General features: G+C 37.7%; 1 protein-coding gene across 2 annotated transcripts in view; it reads right to left on the reverse strand.

The window, feature by feature from the left end:
• chrna6 (cholinergic receptor, nicotinic, alpha 6) overlaps window positions 1-19,951 on the reverse strand; it is a 29,991-nt gene extending 10,040 nt beyond the window's left edge. For both annotated transcript variants that reach the window (XM_067402710.1, XM_067402709.1), the window contains exons 1-4: window positions 19,768-19,951; window positions 3,145-3,284; window positions 1,309-1,353; window positions 24-133 (exon numbers count right to left, since the gene is read on the reverse strand). In XM_067402710.1, coding sequence (XP_067258811.1) covers window positions 24-133; window positions 1,309-1,353; window positions 3,145-3,284; window positions 19,768-19,825 — 353 coding nt within the window. In that variant the 5' untranslated portion in view covers window positions 19,826-19,951. The remainder of the gene's footprint in view (window positions 1-23; window positions 134-1,308; window positions 1,354-3,144; window positions 3,285-19,767) is intronic.
• Window positions 19,952-21,690: the final 1,739 nt, after the last annotated feature.

Raw genomic sequence — 21,690 nt, forward strand, 5'->3', positions numbered from 1 at the left:
TACACAAGTAATACTTGACTCACTTGTTGTAAAGTACAATGTCAGGCCTCCAGATTTTATTTGATGGGACTCTGATGAACTCAATTCCATCAAACTCTGCTGGTAACCACTTCAGCTTGTAGTCATTCCATATCTATGACAAAATCACAAAATTTTAAATCTGGCATTTACACTGTTATGTGTACATCTTTCATCTGTGCCCTGTTATAGTCTTTAAAAGTCTTTGAGAGTGTTTTTGTGTGAGCACATCTCTCAATCTGCAAGGGAGGAAAAACACTTTTTCTGTTCAGGCAGGTATGTTGTCTATTAATGTTTATTATCAAATGTGTATACAAAGCTGTGTATAGTGGTGCATTTGCAGAGCTGTGAATTTGTGCTTATTTTGTGTGCACATCATGCTTTGTTGGCATGTCTGTGTAGATGTCTGTGCCATGTATTGGCATGTCTGACTGCTGATCTCTCTGTGTTCAATGATATCCTGCTATCAGGCATTGTACAGACTTATTGTAAAATACTACAGGGTTTAACACAAGCACACACATACTTAGAAAAAAATTGCAATCCAAAAATGCTTATTTAAGCAGTCATGCAGGAGCATTATGTAGCTACTTATTATTGTAGAACTGAAATATATATCTAGCTAGACATTCCTAAAAACACCCTATCACTAATAAAGTTCGATATTAATTTCAGTTAAAAAAAAAACTGCAGCATATTTAGACATATAAAACAATTTTTATGAGTTCATATATGATGCATATTTTCATACGTAGAGGGTGAAAAATAGTTTGACTAAATTAACTATTTAATTTATAATTATTTAACTTGGCTAAATAAAGTTTTAAACTAAATAATTAACAAAACTTATTCAAAAAATTTGCTGAATGTGAAAATAACTTTTCAGTACAAAAGTTTATTGTTATTCTGCTGATTTTTAAAAACAAAATTGTTTGATCTAGTTAGACTAAACTTTTTTGCATATATTACCATCTTTTTAACCTCTTTCTTTCAATTAGTTTAACTACTGTGCTAAAGTATCTCTCAGTTTTCCATTAATTACAGAAATTCTCTCTTCCATAATATCCTGTTTCTACCAACACATCTGTTCCATGTATATAGCTACTGTACTTCTTTCCCTACATTACTCATCCCCATCCTACTGAATGTTTATGCTATACACATTTTCTTGTCACAGTACATTCTTACCGGAAATAGCAATACACAATACATGAAGAAGATGAGATGTTTGTGTTGACATAAACACATGCACAAGGCCTACAGTACATGCTGCACACATACATCACTTACATGTCTCAGCCAAAGGTTTGTTTCCATGATCTGATTGACTTCATCCTTTAGAGAGGAAGACACAGGCAGAGAAAAAGACATAAAGAAACAATCATAAAGAAAGAAAGCCATTTTCTATTATTTAGAATGGAACATGTACTAGCAATAAAATCAATACAGTTCTTGTCTAATGGGAAAGAGAAATCTGACAAGATTCATTTCATCTTCTAGCTTCAAGTGCATACTGTATGCCATTCATCACAGTACCATCAACAGTGATAATAGCTTCTGCATATTCACAAAAAAACATCTGCAAAATAATAATAATAAAAAAAAAAAACTCAGTAATCCTTAATCCTGTGAGTGAGTATAATCTATAATCCAGGATTCTGTTCCCTAGAGTGGTGGGTTATGGCTTGTTAATCTCTCAGGTGTCTGTCTCTGTGAAGCAAAAATAAAGGTGTGATATTAATCTTGGCAGCTTTCCACTGGTGAAGTGGAAATTTAATCCAGGAGTTTTAAGAAGCGTGCTGATTTTGTATGACGCCGGGGAAAGCACAGAGTCTGCATTACTTCCTGTAACAGTGGGGCGCAAAGGCTTTTAACTCAATTGCTCTTTCTGACCACAGTAAATGAAACAAAAAGCCCTCACAACAACTGAAAACAGCACAGAATTATACACACATGAAGCCACCTGCAGAGAAAACAACCTTACACGCTATATCCTAGCAAAAATTCCAATATTGAGCTTTATTAAGAGGTCAAAAGTGCTTGCATTTGATTGAGCTTTACACAACTAATTTATCTGAACTAGAATCTTTAGTGTTTGATGCAAATGTCTCAGCTTTGCTTGATTCTTTCCATAAGCATAATGCTTAAAGGGTTAGTTCACCCAAAAATGACATTTCTGTAATTAAGTACTCACCCTCATGTCGTCCCAAACCCATAATACCTTCGTTCATCTTCGGAACACAAATTAAGATATTTTTTATGAAATCCAAGGGTTTCTGAACCACACATAGGCAGTAACATCATTGCAGCTTTTGAGGTCCAGAAAGGTATTAAAGACATCGTTAAAATAGTCCATGTGACTACAGTGATTCATCTTAATGTTATGAAGCGATGAGAATAATTTTTGTGAGCAAAAACAAAAATTCACATTCACGAGAGAGTTGAGTTCCTGCGGAAGGGTGACCTCTGACCTGACGTATGACGTAGGATGGTAGTTTATCATTTATTATTTTACAAAGGAAGAGCCAGGATATTACTCAGATTGTGTTCGACTGAAAGAGTATGTCATATACACCTAGGATGGCTTAAAAGGTGAGTAAATTATGGGATAATTTTCATTTTGGGGTGAACTATTTCTTTAACAATATGATCATTTGTAATGGATATCTTAGAGGGGTCCTTCTTTAGATAAATATTAGTTGCACAAATATATAAAAAGTCTGTCCAATACTGATAAGGTGATGTTACGCCTGTACTGTACTAGTGGCCAATACTAAAACTGTACATAACTTTGTCAACATCAGTAAAAAAAAAATAAAAATAAAAACAAACAACAACAACAAAAAATAAATTGTTTTAAATGCTACAAGTGAATGTAAGCATCACAACATTATAATGTACATTATGAAAAATGGATATTCACATTAAGATAAACTAAAATATAGCTAAAGATAGCATTTAAATGTTATTAAATTATTTTTTTAAAGATGAGTGCAGATGTAATCTAAATGTAAAAATGGGCAATTAGCACTCATAATTACATATACAATACTGACCGATATTGATAATTAAACAAAATGAGGTTAACAGATTAAATGTTTTGAGACCATAGACACTTTCTCTTACCACTTTAACAAGCTGTGAGATAGAGACCTCAAACTCCACAGTGACAGGGTCAGACACATTTTCCACTGGCCGAATGAACTGATTATACCTCCTGAATAAACGACGAAACAGCCTGTCTTCTCCTTTTGATGATAAACAATCTGCACACACATACAGAGATAAACACACACATATGGGAACAGAAAACTACTTTAGTATGCAGTGCACTGGGTGGGACCCAGGGACAGTCTTCATTCATTATACAGTGGATGGCGAACTAGGAACTACAGAGAATGAGACACATGCAGTATAACATTCGGAATCGGTAATGTAATGTTCTGTGTATTAGCAAAAGTGTTTAACTGACATGAGTTTTTAATAACCAAAGCAAATCAAGAGAACACGGTCAATATATGGCCCTAGGTCCTGGGTCTAAAATGTTTTGAGCTTGTCCACTTTTGACCACTTCCAGAGGTAGACAAAAACGCATTTGACCGGATTGCTTTCGTAGTGTAGACGATCATGTGGTTGAATACATTCGAACAGCCACAAAAGATTACCTTTTCTCTGCCTACTGACTTAATGCGTAAATATTATGGGAAGCCAGACGGGATTTAAAATTTGTTGGCTGAAGACCCAAGCTTGGTTTGAAGACGAAAAACATATCAAGCACAATGTTCTCTCACCATTCCTGATTTCTAACACACACTAACACCGTTTGGCTAGTGGCTATCAGAGCAGAAACAAAAGCTGATGCTCTCGGTATGTTTTTCCGTTGCCTCTGTGCGCGTTCATATGTAAATTGTGCAAGCTTATTTTGTCCACTAGACCGAAACATCTGGAAAAAAAAACAAAACAAAAAAAAAAACATACATTTACTTGTACTTAGACCCTCCCATCAAAGAAATCGGGACAGAAGTGGTTGAAAGTGTAAAAAAAGAGATGTATTAAAAAATACCAGGTGTAAACAGGGCCTATAATTCAAGGAAGGCAAATGAGATTGAAGCCAAAATTTGAATTTATATGAATAATCATTGTACAAAATATTTACTCAATTCACACACACACACAAAACCTTATGGCAGAATGATCACTTATGTTAATAGCCCAAGCACAGCAGCCTGCTATTGTCAGTAATCCAAAATGGGCAAATAATTTTGTACTTGTATATGCCTGTGAAAAAACTGTGTTGCTTTTGTGTTTGTGTCATGTTCTAATGGTGTTTAATTTCATTTTCATGGTCTTTCATTACTCAGTTTCTATGCACACTCATACCAATTAGCACACCTGTTCGCACACGAGTTCATTATCTCTGAAGACCCCCTGTGGTGAAAATCAAGTTTGTAATGTTGTTTATATGTCTATGTAGTGTTTTTAATATGCTTTAAGACAAACCATTTGCAAATTCATAAGACAGCACCATTGCTGAGTATTTTATGTTTAAGGGTGCGTTCACACTTAATTGTTTTCGATTAAAACGAACCCTGGTGCGATTGCTTTGTTAGTGCGGTTCATTTGAGCATGTGTGAACGCTGCCATCTGAACGCTGCACACCAAACAAGCAGATCAAGACCACTGAAAAGATTGGTCTCGGTCCGCTTCCAAACGAACTTTGGTGCGGTTCGAATGAACGCAACACGGACCAAAGACATGTAACCGAACCAAAAACAGGAAGACGACACTCTAAAATGGACAGAATACTCACGCATGTCAGTTTTTCTCATCATAGATGCGAGTTTGCCTATGAAAGGCATCAGACGCGCGTCTCCACGCAGCAGATCGTTTGTGTGTGTGACGGAGGGATTCTCGCCACTGTTTTGACTACTTTACACATTTTATAAACTCTTCACGTGTTTCCAGCTGGCCAAAATACCATCACATGCAGGTTACGGACAGCTACACACACACAACGAGCGCAATTACCTTAGCAAACAGCATTGTTTTGGATGTTCGGTAAGTTCCATCTCAAAATAGGCAATACGTCATAAAATCCGACCAATCACGTTGTGAATGTATCCCTATGCCTTAAGGTTCGGTATCTTTTGGGTCGGTGATAAAATTTCCAATCTGAACGTTAATCGGACCAAATGTTTTTTTTTTTTCTTCTTTGTTTGTGACGTCACAGACTACCTTGTAACCAATCAAGACAACATGCCGGCAGGCTTCAGCATATCATACATTATGACCGCTCTGAAGCAGAAGAGAGAAGACAGGTTATCCCGGTATATTTTCTGTTGATATGAAAAAGTGTGTAGATTTAGTATAGCGAGTCTATGATGTATATTATGGTGTTGTGATGAACTATTTGCCTTTCTCCACTGATGTTCTGAGTTGTTCAAAGCGTTTGGGATAGGGGTGTAACGGTACACAAAACTCACGGTTCGGTATGTACCTCGGTTTTGAAGTCACGGTTCGGTACAGTTTTCGGTACAGCAGGTAGAGAGAAAACTAAACATAAAATTGCTTTTTTTTATTATTAAACAGAGGTTTACTGAACAAATTGTGTTTTTGTCTTTAAATATATTACATTAAATTAAAACTAAAAGTTTCTTAAGGATAAAAAAAATTATCTCTGCTAATGCTATAAACTATGTAGGGAGCCCTAACTTGAAAGAAGCCCAAACTATTAGCCTAAATTCAATTGCTTTTTATTTTTAGATAAAATAATCAACACTCAAATAACAAATTGTATGCAAACCTGTAAGCTGCACCTAAGGCAGTTTTTGCATTAACTTCTAAATGTTTTTACTCCAATTCGTTGTTGAAATATAATCATTTCTACACAGTGGCTGTTATTTTAACATCAGATTAATTTAAACATACATTTAATAGCCTAATCAGGATATCACTAAAAGATTAAGTAAAATAATGAATATATTGGCTAATACAGTGCATATATTAAGTGAAAGAGTTAATTTCTCTAGCGAACTAACAAGCTGTGAACACTGAATGGCTTTTCTGAGGTAAATGCATCATGACATATTGTTGAATACGGACGCTTTCATTGATGTCTTTCCACCGTTGAAAAATGAGCGACTACATGAGATATGACCGTTTCAGTAAGTTGTACTGAATCTTGCAACATACCTTCAGATGTTCTTTCATGTTTATTCTGTAACTATTATTAAGGAGGAAGAGATGAACACATTCACTTGCGCTCCGCGCTCGCGCTGCCGGTTGAACTGAGGCGCCTGTACAGTGATCTGTCAGCCCACATCAAAGCACGTCAAAATGGCATTTTCTGTTTAAACTTCATGATTTCGTGGACAGAATTTGAAGGATGACACTTTGTTTCTTATCGAAAGTAACAAAACGCAGAGCTTATTGCGGTTATTGGCGGTGAACATTGGTTACAATGTAATGCTTCGGTGCACACGTGCACCGTACCGAAAGCCCTGTACCGAAACGGTTCGGTACAAATACGTGTACCGTTACACCCCTAGTTTGGGATACTGATTGTTAGAAGTCAGCTGTCTGACTCTGAGATATATTTATTATTAACTGTTTGATAACATAGTCAAGAAAAAGGCTAATAATTTTAATTGTTATGTGTCCAACAGAACAGTCACAAGGGCTGTGCCAAGTGTGCGAGCACATATCACGACAAAGTAGCTAAAGTGAAAGCTGTTTTAAAGTAAAGCCAATAAAGCTCATGTTTTTGACCTTCGAAATATTTTAATAGGTGGGGATGATTTGCATATTCATTGATCTGTGAATTTTAAATTAGGCAAGGGTGTAGAGTTATATTCAAGCTATTTTAAGGCATGAAGAAATTTTTTCACTGGAAAATAAAATAATTGACTACAGGGGGACTTTAAGTTCCTTACATTCAGTTCATTGTCGGGTATTGTTTGTGTGTAACAGTTTTTTTTTTTGTTTGTTTGTTTGTTTGTTTGGTTTTTTTGGTTTTTTCTCATTGTCAGTGAAATTACCTGTGTTGTTTTGTTTAATAAAGACTTTTTGTTATTGGAACCTTTTTGGATAATTTTATCATCTTCTTTGGACCTGAAAGTGAATACAATGGAGATTGCATCCATTAATGTGGACCCTATTGGGGGTTTTCACAGGCCCAATGGGTCCGTTAAGGAGGTTGCTTTTTAACACTTTTTAAGGAGGAAGGAACTTATAAGAGCCAGCAACCTCGCCGTCTGCAATGACATCATGGAGTGGACTGGACAATGAGATTCGGCTGGTCATGCCATGGGGAAACTCCTGATGCACGCTGGATGAGTACATCAACTTCACCCTGTAGATTGATGGATCTTTTACTGTGGCGATGTAGAAGAGGATCCCGCCGCCAGCATCCAGCCCCACTCAACATCTGTCACCACCCCAGAGCCAGACCCAATGTCGATGCCCACTGCGGATAAGGAGCAAGAGCCCACCGAGGACTAAGAAACCTTGCCATTACCCTCCACGGACATTATACCTGAGCCCATGCCCACAACAGAGCGAATGCCAGCTGCAAAGCCTGAGATTGGGTGTGTGAGCTTACCACAACATCCATGCCAGTGGGAATATTGGTGGTGCTGGATGAGGAAGAATGACTGATAGACTGGGAAACTGAAGTAGTGTTTACCACCCTGCCCACCCATGAACCTACTCTGCCACTGGTCCCTTCCTGCACTAATGTCCTGTATGTTCATCACCCGTCTTCATCATCGCTTGGAATCTTCTATGCCTTCATTGCTGATAGTCCTGTCCAGCCCAAGTTCTTTGTCGTCGCCATCAGTCCTGTCCACCACCATCACCACCATCACTGTCCAACACTGAGTTGTCTATGTCACCACCATCCCTGTCCATCACAGAGCCTGCTTCCACACCAAGTCTTCCTCTCCTGTATGCTCCACCAAAGCAAGCCAATCCCTCGAATCCACCTCTGCTGACTCTCTTCAGCCCTTCAGCTGCACCAATCGCCCTGCCATATAGCCCTGATCCACCTTGGGGTTTCTGGTCCCCAGCTCTGCCCTGGCATGTGGAGTCCCGGGCTTCACCTCATCCTTTGGAGCCCTCAGTTCCACCTCAGTCCATCGACCAATCGGCTCCACCTTGGCTTCTCGCTGCCTCGGCTCCACCCAGAACCATTGTCCTTCCAGCTCCTCCAGGCTCCCTTGTCCCACTGGCTCTGCCCTGGTCAGTCATCACTCTACCATCACCACAGACTTCCGGGCTGTCTGCTGCGCTCCATCCCTTCACCCCTATGGCTCCGTCGGGCTCTGTCATTCCTCAGGATCCACTGCAGTCCTCATTCTTTTCGTCGCTGCAGTCCTCCGGCACCCAGGCTGCACCTCGTCTGCTCATCACCAGGACTCCGCCTTGGCTTCCCAGCCCTTCGGTGTCACTGGGTCTCTTGGTCCCATGGACTCTGCCTGGGCTACATGTCCAGGCATCATAGCTGTCGTTTGTGCTCAAATTACCATCTTGGCTCCCCCCTCCATGGGACGCCTTCCTCATGGCTGTCTCCTGTGTCGATCTCATTGACTGTCTGTTCCTCCCTAGATTCTTCTACTGTTCACTTCTCCATGGGCCCTTTCAATATCCACTCCTCCAGGCCAATTTAGTGTTTAAATGTGAATACATCTATGAAAGATTGTAGCCTATAACTGTACAGTGTACAAAGAGAATCGCAATGCTGACAAAACGTTTTCAGTAACAACTTTTGGATTTGAAATAAAAAATAATGAATAAATGTGTTTTTGGTATACAGCCACAGATCAGTTGCACACTGTAAACGCCACATATTTAAAAGCACAATGAGCATGTAATGCTCCTGCATCACATACGTACTTCAACGTCATGCACCGCATATGCACTGCAAACATTTGTGAACCTGGCTAAATGTCACGTTCTATTGGTGTTTAGTTTCATTTTCCATAGACTTTGTTCCTAGCTAGTCATTAGTTTCTATGGACACTCATTCAATCAGCACACCTGTGCACCCTTGAGGTTTTTACCCATGTGTATTTAAGTTCCTCCTTAAGTTCAGCTCATTGTCAGTTATTGTTTGTGTGTAACATGCTGTTTTGTTTGCTCAGTGGAATTACCTGTGTTGTCATCTTCCTCGACCTTAATGTGACAGTTTGACTGTCACCTCATTCTATGTTTTTGTTTTGTATTTTGAATGTGTGTTTTTGGAAGAATGAGAGGGAGTTTATTCTGTTGCTTTTCACATATTCCTCAGGGTCGGAGCCAAAGTCCTACCAGATACTCTAAGTGCTCCAAATATAGCTTTCAAGGTTAGAGGTCATCATCAACTATCACCAGAGACCAGGTGTAGTCAGGTGGAAAATGGAACCACTTTAAAATAATGCACTCTGATGGAGCTAGACAAGTCTGAAGGAACACTGAAGAACACAGGAGGAGTCAAGAACAGGATAGGGTCTCATTTAATGTAGGTATTTATTTAAATTGGATATACAATTGCATAATATATAGGTTTACTATTTAGTTTGTAACTTTTGTAACATTTTTCTGTGTGTAGTTGCATATGATGTTTACCTGTATTGATGCAAATGTAGCTTTCAAATTTTTAAACAGAAGCAATGTCTAGGATCTTACATTTCAGTATATATTTACACTTGTCAGTGTTTGTTTCTTTCACCTTAACGTTTACCTTTTCTGTTGAAAGATGAATAATAATGAAATAATTATAGTGCGATATTTAATAAGATATAGGAACTATATCTCAAATGAAAATAGGCAATAAATAAATATTTAAAATATTTATAAAAACAAATACATTTTATAAATAAATGTATAAATAATTTATAAAAAGGAAATGTTATAATATACATTTATTTAATTTGCTTTTTGTCTACAGGGTGAATTGCATCATTGAGAAACACTAAAATTAGTTATTAACATCTTTCTTAAAATATAAATGAGTGCGAAGATCAATATGATGATAAACAATATGTCTAATGAAGTTTGTCCCTGTCAAACATCTGTTGTAATTCTATCACTCTGCCATTTTATTCTTACCGTTACAGCTTTGGTAAATATTTAGTCCATACATGTGGTTACATTTCAGCTAAATGAAATGATGCAATGTTGAAATATTCAATACTGTGATAATGGCTACATAAATTAACTTTGCATTTTGCAAACTCTCACTTCTGTAAACCTCTAGCAAAAAATGGAATAGGACTGAATGCAGTGAGCCAGCAAAGCCAGATACTGTGAACTTTAAACCCCCAAATACACTCATGGACACTCAGAGATTTCAGTGCCGCTGTCTCATGTGTGAATGGCTCTTGTTTTACTTTCCACTTCTAATTACTTCAACTAGTTAACTCTCCAATGGCACCCTCTGTTAATGGGGTTAGCCAAGGATAGCAAGGCCTTGCTTCCATTAATTAAATGGACTGAACCCTCACTGAAATACAGAAGATACAGTGGAGTATTGAAGTTTAGAGTTTTCTGAACCCCATCAAGCTTAAGATAACCCTTTTAAATTAAAGTAGCAGTGTCTGCATGGACCATAAAGTCTCTTCAAGTTGAACTCTTAAGCAGGCCCTGGTGGGAAACTTAAAAGGATAGTTCACCAATAATTTAAAATTCTGGGTAACACTTTATTTTACAGTGCCATAGTTACACATTACTATATGTACTTACTATAGTATACTATTACTATAGTAATAACAGTAAATTATGCATAATTACAAGTAACTAAACCAAAACCTAACCCTAACTGTAACTCTATAGTAAGTACATGTAGTTAATTAATAGTACTCAGTACTTATTTAAGTAATTACAATGTAATTACGGCAATAGAATAAAGTAACCAAATTCTGTCATGATTTACTCACTTTCAAACCTTTACAAACCTGTATGACTTTCTTCTGAAGAACATAAAAGAGAAGATATTTCAAAGAATGTTGGTAACCAAACAGTTTTGGTTACCATTGACTTCCACTGTATTGACAAAATTCTTTCTCACAAAGAATGTCATAAAGGTTTGGGGGGAAAATGAGGATGAGAAAACTTTTAAGCGAACTCTTTCAGAATGCTCCCTCTTTATAACGTTGTCCGTCATGCTTGGTGAATTTTGAGTATTTTGCGCATTTACTAAAACTGACAAATCATAAAAATATTTGCCAATTGATAATATTTTGTATTAATACAGTTAAATATAAATACATATACAATGTAACAGGATGTATCCATATTTTATGTCCAAGAGACTATTTACAAAATTTGTCAGTTATATCAAATTTATTCCAGTTCAGAGCCCAATTCACACAAAAAAAAACAAAAAAAAAACAATTGGAGCAGAAATAACATACATTATCATAATTGCAAGAAAGCCATCAATGGCCACAATGAGGATGGAGTATGATCAAAAATAGCTGCGGTTCTTACGTTAAAATTACAGTTCATAGCATTTAAGCCTAACACATTTGACTTGGTCCACTGGATTCATCACAGAAGCCCATTAAAAGTGCAATAACATACAAAAAAGCCACAGGAATGAGTCACCATGGAATTTATTCCCTCTTTACTGAAATTATTTTTTTCTTAGAAAAAATAAACTACATGAGATACCTCAGTGTGTACACTTCCGTCATCCACAGGGATTTTATATATTAGATTCTTCTTTTTTTTGTTACATTTATATTCATTGAGCACATGATATGATGAAACTTCAGTAAGACACATAAAAGCGTTTTGTTAAAGGCACTAGTACCTATGAGTTGGTGATATATGCAATATTCACAACATATGCACAATGATTTTGCTGGCAATATATAAAAAAATAAGGCATATTGTAAAGATTGCAATGATTTTACCATTTTATTTGGTCAAGTTACCGAAAGAGCAGGTCATTACATTCATTTTGTGGTCCTTGCAACTTCTGCATGTGAGAGATATTTTTTCAATGGAATTTTTATTTTAAACTTCAGTGACAAAAATAGTGCTCACTCAAAAATGTCCACTCAAGTCCCTATTTGGAATTTTACATGTATTCAAATGTTTTAGTAAAACATGTTGTAAACACTGTTTTTGCTATGTTTTGTTCTATTGGTGCAATATAAAGAAAAATATCTCAAAATTAAATCACACAAAGAGATTTTTAGATTTTAGAAACATTAAAAAAAAAAAAAAAACTTGGCAAGAATGGCTGTTTGGTCAAAATTATGGTTCAATCAAAATTACCCCTTTTCAGCCATTTTAGAGCAAATACTAGTACATACTGTACATTTTAAGATATGGATAAAAACAAAACAAAAATATTATGATTTTAACTATATAAATAATCCAAAATACAAGAATTTTCCAGAAACTGGTTTGATGAAGATCAGAGAAACACACAAGCACCAATAATGAAGAATGTTCAATCGGTTTGAAAGACTAAAAAATCATCTGTGATAATATAAATCCATGTGCAAGTCACTCGTGAACTGCTGCTGAGCATATACAGTATGCCCTCATTTAGAAGTAATGAGTGAGAGAGAGCAAAAGAGTGAAACACTCCTCTCTGCTCTTTCTCTCAAAGTGAGTAGGACATTAAGAGTGTTTCTCTGTCAGTAGAGGAAAAGCATTACAGATAGAATCAGACAGGTGAGCTGTCCTTGTTGCCCAGAGACTTGAGCCTGCAGTAGCACACACATGCCCGTTCCCCACAGCAGTCTGTGTGTCTCTGTATGTGTGTGTGAGGTGCTGTCAGGACATGCGTCACTAGCTGTGGTGCATATGTGTGTGTGTGTGTGTGCGTGCTGTGTAGCTTCTATCTGGAACAAAGAGTATGTGAGTTTGTGACTAATTCTGAACGCAGGAGGAATGACATTAAGCCACCTGGAAATCTTCACATTTCAAGTACTGTCATCCATTCTTTAAAAAAGTGAAATTTTCCAATGGTCTCAAGGGGAACTTGAGGCGATCATCTTCTATTATAATTTCTTCTTCTCTGTTCACCCTACATAAGAATTGAAGCGTTACCTCTTATCACACTGAAACATATCAAATTGTGCAAGTGCAGGATCCTGAGGCTCCAAGACCCTTGACACCATCTATATAAACCAACCTCAGGAAGGCAGAAGAAACAGAGGTGTAAAAGCTGGGATGAGAATGAAAGAAAAGGAATGGGAAACTATTCCAAATGTCTTTACACACATCTTCAAGGTGAGGAGAATCATTCCCTCTTTTATTTTGTTTACTTTCTTTATTCTCCTTGTTTAAAGCAGGAGGGTTTATCTCCCACAACCTCTCTCTCTGCTGGAATTTCATTGATTTCTCTTCTCAGTACCAAAACACAGATGTGAAGCAACAGAAAAAGAGTGTTTGAGTGTATAAAATAACAATTCTCCCCAGAGGATGTTCCTCCTCAGAGATCCGGGAATCTAACATTCAATGTATGTGCAAAGCCTATGGCTCATTATTATTATTAAAAATATATATCTAAAACAACTTAAAGTAAATATACATTTAAAAATTCTTAATCCTTGTTTAGTAAATCACAAACAACTGGAAAAATCTTGAGGTCTTTGAATATTGTTGTGGACAATGGGGAGTCAAAAATTGACACCTATAGTGTGGTATTAGTAAGATGCACTATGCAGAATATACAAACATGGATTCTTTAATCAACACTATAGGAGAATTCACCGAGCTTAACAACCACAAACCACCAAGATGAGAACTGACAAGGAACTGAAGAGAACAGGGAGAAAATATATACACCTAGTTAACAAGGGAACTAAATGGGAAACAGATTAAACCATAGTCATTAACTAATGAGTAGCCAAGGAAACTAACTAGGGAAAGGAGAATGCACATTGAAAAGATATACGAGAAACCTATACACATGAACAAAAACACAATTATTATTATTATTATTATTATACATTTTATTTGTAGGCATCTTACATGACACTCAAGGACACCAAGCAAAAAAACGAAAAAAAGCAATCACATAAAAGCCTGCCTAAAAAGATTAAGATGTCTTAAGGCAATATTTAAAAACAAGAAGGCTTTCACTGTTTCGCACATCCTGTGGCAACAAGTTCCATAAATAAAGAGCTGCATGACTAAAATCTCAGGACCCCAGCCGCTGTGCGAGTTCGAAATAGAAAAAGAGTGAGTTCAGAAGCCAATTAAAGTATGAGTAGGAGTACAAATATGAAGAAGGTCAAATAAGTATGAAGGGGCAAGATCACTGAGTGCCTCGAAGAAGAATAATTTTAAAATCAGTATATTTAACAATGAATCTAAACAGAAACCTGACAGAACTCCCCCCTACCATAAGGCGTGTCCATGCACTCCCTGTATGAACTAGTCCATCAGTGGAGGGAGGAGGATGACAGCCTGGTGAAGGATAGGAGACAGGAGGAGCCAGCAAATGGGAACACCATGGCAAAGCCAACAAAAGGAGGAGCCATAGCAGAGCTCTGCTAGGTCTTTTGGAGGGATATACACCCACCTACCTCCGCTATCTCTAGAAGTCTACATCCCCTCCAGAAGCTTGCAATTGGTAAGTGAGAATAGGTTTGTGGTTCCATCGCAGAGAGGCAAAAAAAAAAAAAAAAAAAATCATTCACAAGTTTTCATTCACTGTTCCTTGCTGATGGAATGATCTACCAAACCCTATCCGGACAACCGAATTCCTCACAATTTTCAAGAAACAGCTGAAAACTCACCTCTTCCGCAAGCACTTAACTGCACCCTGTTAAAAATTCTCTATGCTGTTACTATTCCTTTGTCTATGCTCTCATTGTTTTTTAATACCTCTCTGTTCTAGTTTGTACTATTTTGAACAATAACTGAAAGTTGCGGAGCTAATGATAGTGGAGACCCCCGAAAAGCCACGAGGATGACGGCCCATGGTGAAAATCACAGACCCAGAAGTCGGAGGGGACACCGCCGACAAGGGTGACTGAGGCAAATACAGGGACCTGGAAGAGCGGACAAGACCGGAGGGAGTGAGGACCTAGGCAGAGCCGGAGGGAAGGAAGAACCCAGTAGAGCCGAAGGGATGAAGTCCACTGCAGAAGCAGGATGACAAATGACCAAGGTGGAGCCGGAGAGGCGAGGAAGCCCGGTGAAGCTCAAGTAATGTCAGATCATGGCAGAGCTAAGGGAGCACAGAGCCAAGATGAAGCCAACAGGCTGACAGGCCAAGGTGGAGTCATGGGCCTGGAGGCCTGAGGCCAAGCCAGGGGATCCATCTCACAGAACTTGGCTGGTGAAAAGGAGACCAAGAGGAGTTGGTGGGAGTCTGTAGCGGGGCAGAGGTGAGGACCTGCACAATACCAGTGGAGCTGGTGAGTCCTGGGGATTGCACAAAGCCAGTGGTGATGATGGGGACAATGGAGTAGGCAGGTGACAGTGTAGGAGTGGAAAATCTAAAAGGTTCATGGTACTAGTCGGAACCAGCCATGATGAAGGGAACAGCAGAGCATGTAGGAGACTGGGTCATTTACTATCATCCTGGAGTAGATACAGGGGTGGGGACATGGGTAGGAGCTGGCTCCGCTGAGAAGTTAATGAGTCAGCGCTCCTCAACTGGCTCAGGAGAAGACTGCCAACACAGCGCAGACTGGTGGTGGGTTCCAGCCCTGGAATGGAGGAGGCTTACAGCTCTAGCTCAGAGATCCGGGCTTGGGCATCAAGGTCAGGTCTGCAACAGAATCTCTCTTGTGCTCTCTGGGACACTCCAGGCTGGGACGATGAGTCCTGGGCTGCGTTCCGGTTCGTTTTTTTATGCCCTTCCCACTCTAACTTCCCTCATTCTCGTTGACTCGGATGTATGTCATTGCTTATGTTGCATGAATGTTCACTACTGTCAGAACCTTTGCAGAGGGCTGAATTGGAACGTCTTAAGCCCTTGATCATTTGGAATCCACTATGGAGTTGATTTATTATTTATTTTTTTCCCTTACAAAATAGTTTAATGCAGCATTCTATATGTATATAGGCATGTTTGGGTTATTTTAAATATTAAAAAAAATATATATAATAGAGTTCATAGAGTGGTTTGTGGTGGGGTAAATTAAAAACCATATGTGGTGACATCACAATCCTGTTGCATTGTGATATATGAAGTTGCCTGAAGTGTACATATGAAGTCAAAATCGAGGGAGCGAGGGTCTGACCATATAAACTTCCCTCGTCCACTTCACGAAGTGGAACACACTTCAAAACTTCATAAGGTGCAAGAATGCCTCACTCACACAGCGGAACTGATGAACTACTGAGTCGCCCCCCAATGGACAGATAATGAGCGGACACCTCACAAGGCTCCGGTAAGTTGCATTTAAGTTTAGAATCAGTGCTGTCTTAAGTCAAGTGGATGGTAAAGAGGACTTTCGTAAAACTAAGGACTCACAACCTATTTTCATAACAAGCAGCCAACAAGGTATTTTTTTCACTTGTTTAATGTAATGATCATTTTCTATCTTTTTTCCTTAGACTACATATTGTATAATCTGCTGATGTATTTGTACTATGTTCATTTAAGAATACAGTTCTCACAGCGTAAACAAGACAAGCCAGAGAATTAAACGCCTGTTTCAAGGAACCGACCTGTGTCTGCATTGTTGTGAAGAGAGCTACAGGTTGAGAACCAATGAATTAAAGGGTATTTGTTCATTGGGCATTTTAATGGAATTTTCCATTCGGCTGTACTGCACATAAAATAAAACTAAAATAAACATTTCACAAGAATATTTAGAAATATATAGTATGCATAATTACAAGATTTATTGTAAATTTCAGCATTTATATTTTGTATGAACTGAGCAATAGGAACAATATAGATATATGGTACAATGGGGCTACAGGCTCACCAGGGTAATTGGCACCTTTGATTTTATTTTCCTCTAAACCACTACATGGCACAAAAACTTGCCACAGCATTTTCCAAAACATCTGCTTTTCAAGATGCACGTGGGAATATGGTTGATCCATGACGCGATCGCAGGCAGCAACGCAAAGTTGATTCTGCACTAATTTGATCTAATATTTGCTGTTTTTCAAATTGTTGTAGATTTAAGTAGCAAATGACAATTGCTAAAATTATTGAATATATTTTGAGACAAATGACTTGTTAATGATTTTCAGTTTTGTTCAAGCTAATTAAAGCAACAGTTTTTCAATAACAGAAGAATATGTATAAGTATGGTATTTGGTGTAAAAGGCGCCCCTGCTGTTGGGGCTAAAGCACAATAATTAACACGATAATAAACGAGCAGCTGACTTTTCCATTTGTTTACTTCAGATGTACATATCATATATTAAGTTGGGTGTCCACCTTAGAGATATTCACCATATTTATAATGAAACCATCATATTTAAAAATATGATCATATCATATAATAAAACACTTTTTAAACTAACTTTGTTTCTGTATTTTTAAAATATCGTTTTATATTAACCTAACATATTTTAATGACAGTGTTGAACAAAAATTAATATTTTTTTTTTACCTTTTTTTTTTCTTCAATTTAACAAAATAAACCGAAAATAGTACAAACTTAAGGGATTATTCTGAATGAGTATTAACTTAGACATTATTAAAAACATTATTTTAGCTAAAGTATTTGTATCAATACTTTGTGCCTTTGCCCCATGCTGGTGAGCCTATTACCCCATGTCTGGGGCAAAAAGGCCCACCTTGCCATCTCATTCATTTATAAGATTTTTAAACAAAATAAACCACTTTTATAATTTATTAAAATTTATTATGCTGTCATACACTATGGGAGAAGTGAAAAGCACATTTTTCTTAAGGTGTGCTTTTAGCCCCGTTGTAAACTACTGTATAAACGTGTGTGTGTGTGTGTGTGGTGATAAGAATGTTTTTAAAAAACATTCAGTCTTTCTTCAGTCCTTTAAACATCTCAGTTACTCAGATCAAGATGTACTAGAGTACAGATTTACTAGAGATTTTCCAAGTTCATAACTATTGTAAGCTAATAAAAATGTTTAAAATTGCATATTCTTTGGTTACGTACAAATATTCATTGGCTTATTTTGCAAAACTATTTGCACTGTTATTACCTGACTCTGCAACATGTAATAAAAGAATATAATAAAATACAAATAATAACAAACTGTTCATCCTCACTGATGACAATGAGTGGATAATTTTATGACTATTCCACAGAAAATCTTTGGCACACAATGATATGTACTGTATGAGTAACTCCCATGCTCCAGCTATAGCACTCACCAAAACTTTATATTTGTGCATATCCCCTGAGAAACCTTTCCTAGCCTATCTTGTGTCTTTCTCCAAACATTTCTCAGTCTGTTCCCTCCTCCTCACTTCATACAGTGGCCTTGTGATCAGTCCAGCAAGGAGGAAATGCTTGCAGCGAGAATGACATACAGCTGGAGTTGAACACGAGTTCATCCTCAGACAGCTCTTCTCTTCTAAGCTAAGAAGGAATTTAGCGATGTGAAAACTCAACAGAATGAAAGCAGTGTGTGTCCTCTGACTGTTTCTAAGTATATCCCCTATATATAACAGTGTGTGACTCACTCTTGACATGGATGCATGGTTGTGACGAAAAAGTGAAGCCTCTTGTTTCTCATTTACAGTAGATCCAAATTTACCCACCTACACCAAACAAAATGAGAGGGAAACTAACAGCAGACATTTAATCCAGTGACAAACTGGTGAACACGACCAAACGTGGGCATGTTGCAAACTTTAGGTAAACAGCTTTCTCTGAGTCGAGAAGACTTTAAATATTTCAAAGCTCTGACGCACAAGCGGATGTTGACGAAAGTGAAAAACGAACCGATTAACCCGCATTTCATTACAACAAAGCCACTGGGCTCACCTACCGGTTTAATTCTGATGATAAAAGGCTTTAAAGCGATTAAACAAAATTGTGCTATCGTTGCTGTCTAAAATAGCCGTCGGATTCCCCGCAGTTAGTGTCTTCAGGGCGAGACGAATATGCGCCGGAAACTCCGCGTTCCGCGCGCACGCCAACACCGTGATGAATGGATTTGACTATATTAAAATGTTACGCTTTGGCATAAATCATTAAGATTATTATCAAAACCAAATACCTAACCTTTTGACAAATCCGAAGTGATGAGTCCCACTGCTACGCCAATATACTGATTATACTAATTAAAATGCACAAACACTAAGATCATATTTTGCATTTACGAAACCATGTAAGGAAAGATTCACTCAAAATTTCTGTCATAACTTAAACACCACGATGCTGTTCAAACCCTTTCTGACTTACTTTCTTTCGTGGAATAGCTACAAAAGGGGGTGTTAGGCAAAACAGAAGCGAGCCATTACCATCATCACTTTCTTTGCATCTTTTCCCACATAATGGAAGTAAACAATGACTGAGGTTGTCATTAGCAGTCAGTCATACAGGTTTAGAAAAACATGAATGGTGCAACACTTTTCATTTTGGGCGAACCATTCTTTTAAAAATACATCATGGGAACTGAGAAAATGTCCTTAAATAAACTTGTGAGACAGAGCATGCTTGTTTATTAGTTTACGATCAGACTCATAAAGGTTAATAGGCCTACTTTTTTTTTTTTTTTTTTTTTTTTTTTCTTGATTACAATACGGTTGAGGTCAATGGGCACAAGAGAAGCAGAGCAAGTATACTTTTTCAAAGTTATTGCATTCATACAATGTATTAAACTGAATACAGTAGAACTTACCTTGCGTAATCAGAGCAATTAAAAGAAAAAACAAAGTCACTCTCCCCGCAGAATTCATCGAGCTTCGCACGTAGGGAGTCCGTCTCCCTTTCCAAAAGAAAGCAACAAATTCGTGAAAGAGTCGAGAGGGAATAAACTGTAAAAAGGATGTTTGCGGATCCCGGTTGTGTGGCTGAGTTGTGCTTTCCGCGAGCAGAAAGCGCGTGAGGTGGATTTGATTTCGTCCCTCCCCCTGGGCGCGTGCATCCTTCCCCACTGTCGTCTTCAAGCAAGTGTCATTAATGAGGCTCACAATCACAGAGTCTTTTATGCAGCAATTTAACGCGGCAATTCACGCAAATATGACAATTCTATCATCATTTACTTATCGTGTCGTTGTTCACGTCCTGCAAGACTGTCTGCAGAAAAGAAAAGGTCACATTTTGAAAAATATACTATTTTTTTTCCATGCACTGCCAGTAAATGCTGACTAAAGACACAAAGCCTCAAAAAGGATGCAAATCACCATAAAAGTAGGTAGTCTATGCATGTACAAGAGTCCGAAAGTGAAGTCGAATAATTTAGATCGGTTTTGTAAAGTTGCTCATTGATGAGATCCGAATCAAATGAACCATTCAATAAACTGTTTCATTAAGAAATCTCTCTTCTTTCTCATCAACGCGCCGAATTTTTCAATGAATAATGACTTCAATTTTAGCTAAAATGGCTCCAGAAGACTTCACTTGGACCACTTATAATACCCAATGTCCCTTTTGGGTAACCGTGATTTTGCCAAGTAAGACATGTTCCAACATTCCTATCCGAAAATTTAGTCCTAACCTTTTCCCTACCCCTAAACCTAACCCTACCCATAACTTGTACCTAAAATCAGAAGGAAATCATAGTTGAATAACACTGTTGTGGAAGCACCTCACCCAGGTTGTAAGCCTAAACTTGACATAAATGGTAAACTTGTCCCTCATATCTGATTGGTTGATTGGAATGTTGTTCCAGGATAAACAAAGATGTTGATCCAGGAACATATTGTACTTGGTGAAATCACGTTCACCGTCTTGGTCGTCTCGGGTCGAGTCATCCTTTATTGTTAATGCATAAAAAACTGATATTTCTACTGTTACTAATAAGAAAAAGTAAAACATATTCAGAACATGAGTGTAATGATGACAGAATTACTTTAAAGGTTGTTTTACTTCATGATATGTAATCCAAAGTATTCAGTTACACCTTTGTGAAGCAACAACCAGTCTTTGCATTTAACAAAATCCATGTTACACAAACTCATACATTGTACTGATACAATAGAACTCTCACAGCATATTGTCATATCACCACCCTATGCACCACAGAACATCTGAGAAAAAGTTCTGGGTTACAGCAGGTGACTAACAAAGTGCCGTGGGAAAAGCCTCCAGAATATTGATTATATTTAGCCCAAAAGCCTGGCTTTTGACGTCATCAAACAGAGTGTTTATGAAAAGGTGGTTTAAATCTCACTTTAATAGAGCAAACACAAACATCCCAAGGAGCTGAAAGATCAAGGTCTTTCATCTGTGTGAATTCAAATTTAACTTTTAAACATATACACGCATATATAAGCCAGAGGGACGCACATGGTTCAGCAGCTGTCATTGTATTATTATTGTTTTCCCAACAAATGGCTGTGTTTATCTGTGTATGTGTGCTGTGATGATAATGGGAGAGGGACATTCTGATGTTTTAACACATATGCATGAGCAAAGACCCTGTAAAACCTAAAACCAAATGCTTACAAAGAAAAATAGACAGAAAGAGAGAGACTTGACCTTTTTAGTCTTAGTATAATAACAGGATAAACAGAAATATGTTAATTTCATCAAGTGCTAATAGCAGGATAAAATAGGCTATGATAATGTCTAAATTATGCTTATCTGAAATATTCAGGTT

Source organism: Chanodichthys erythropterus, chromosome 12 (genome assembly GCF_024489055.1).
Source record: "Chanodichthys erythropterus isolate Z2021 chromosome 12, ASM2448905v1, whole genome shotgun sequence".
Taxonomy (NCBI): Eukaryota; Metazoa; Chordata; class Actinopteri; order Cypriniformes; family Xenocyprididae; genus Chanodichthys; species Chanodichthys erythropterus.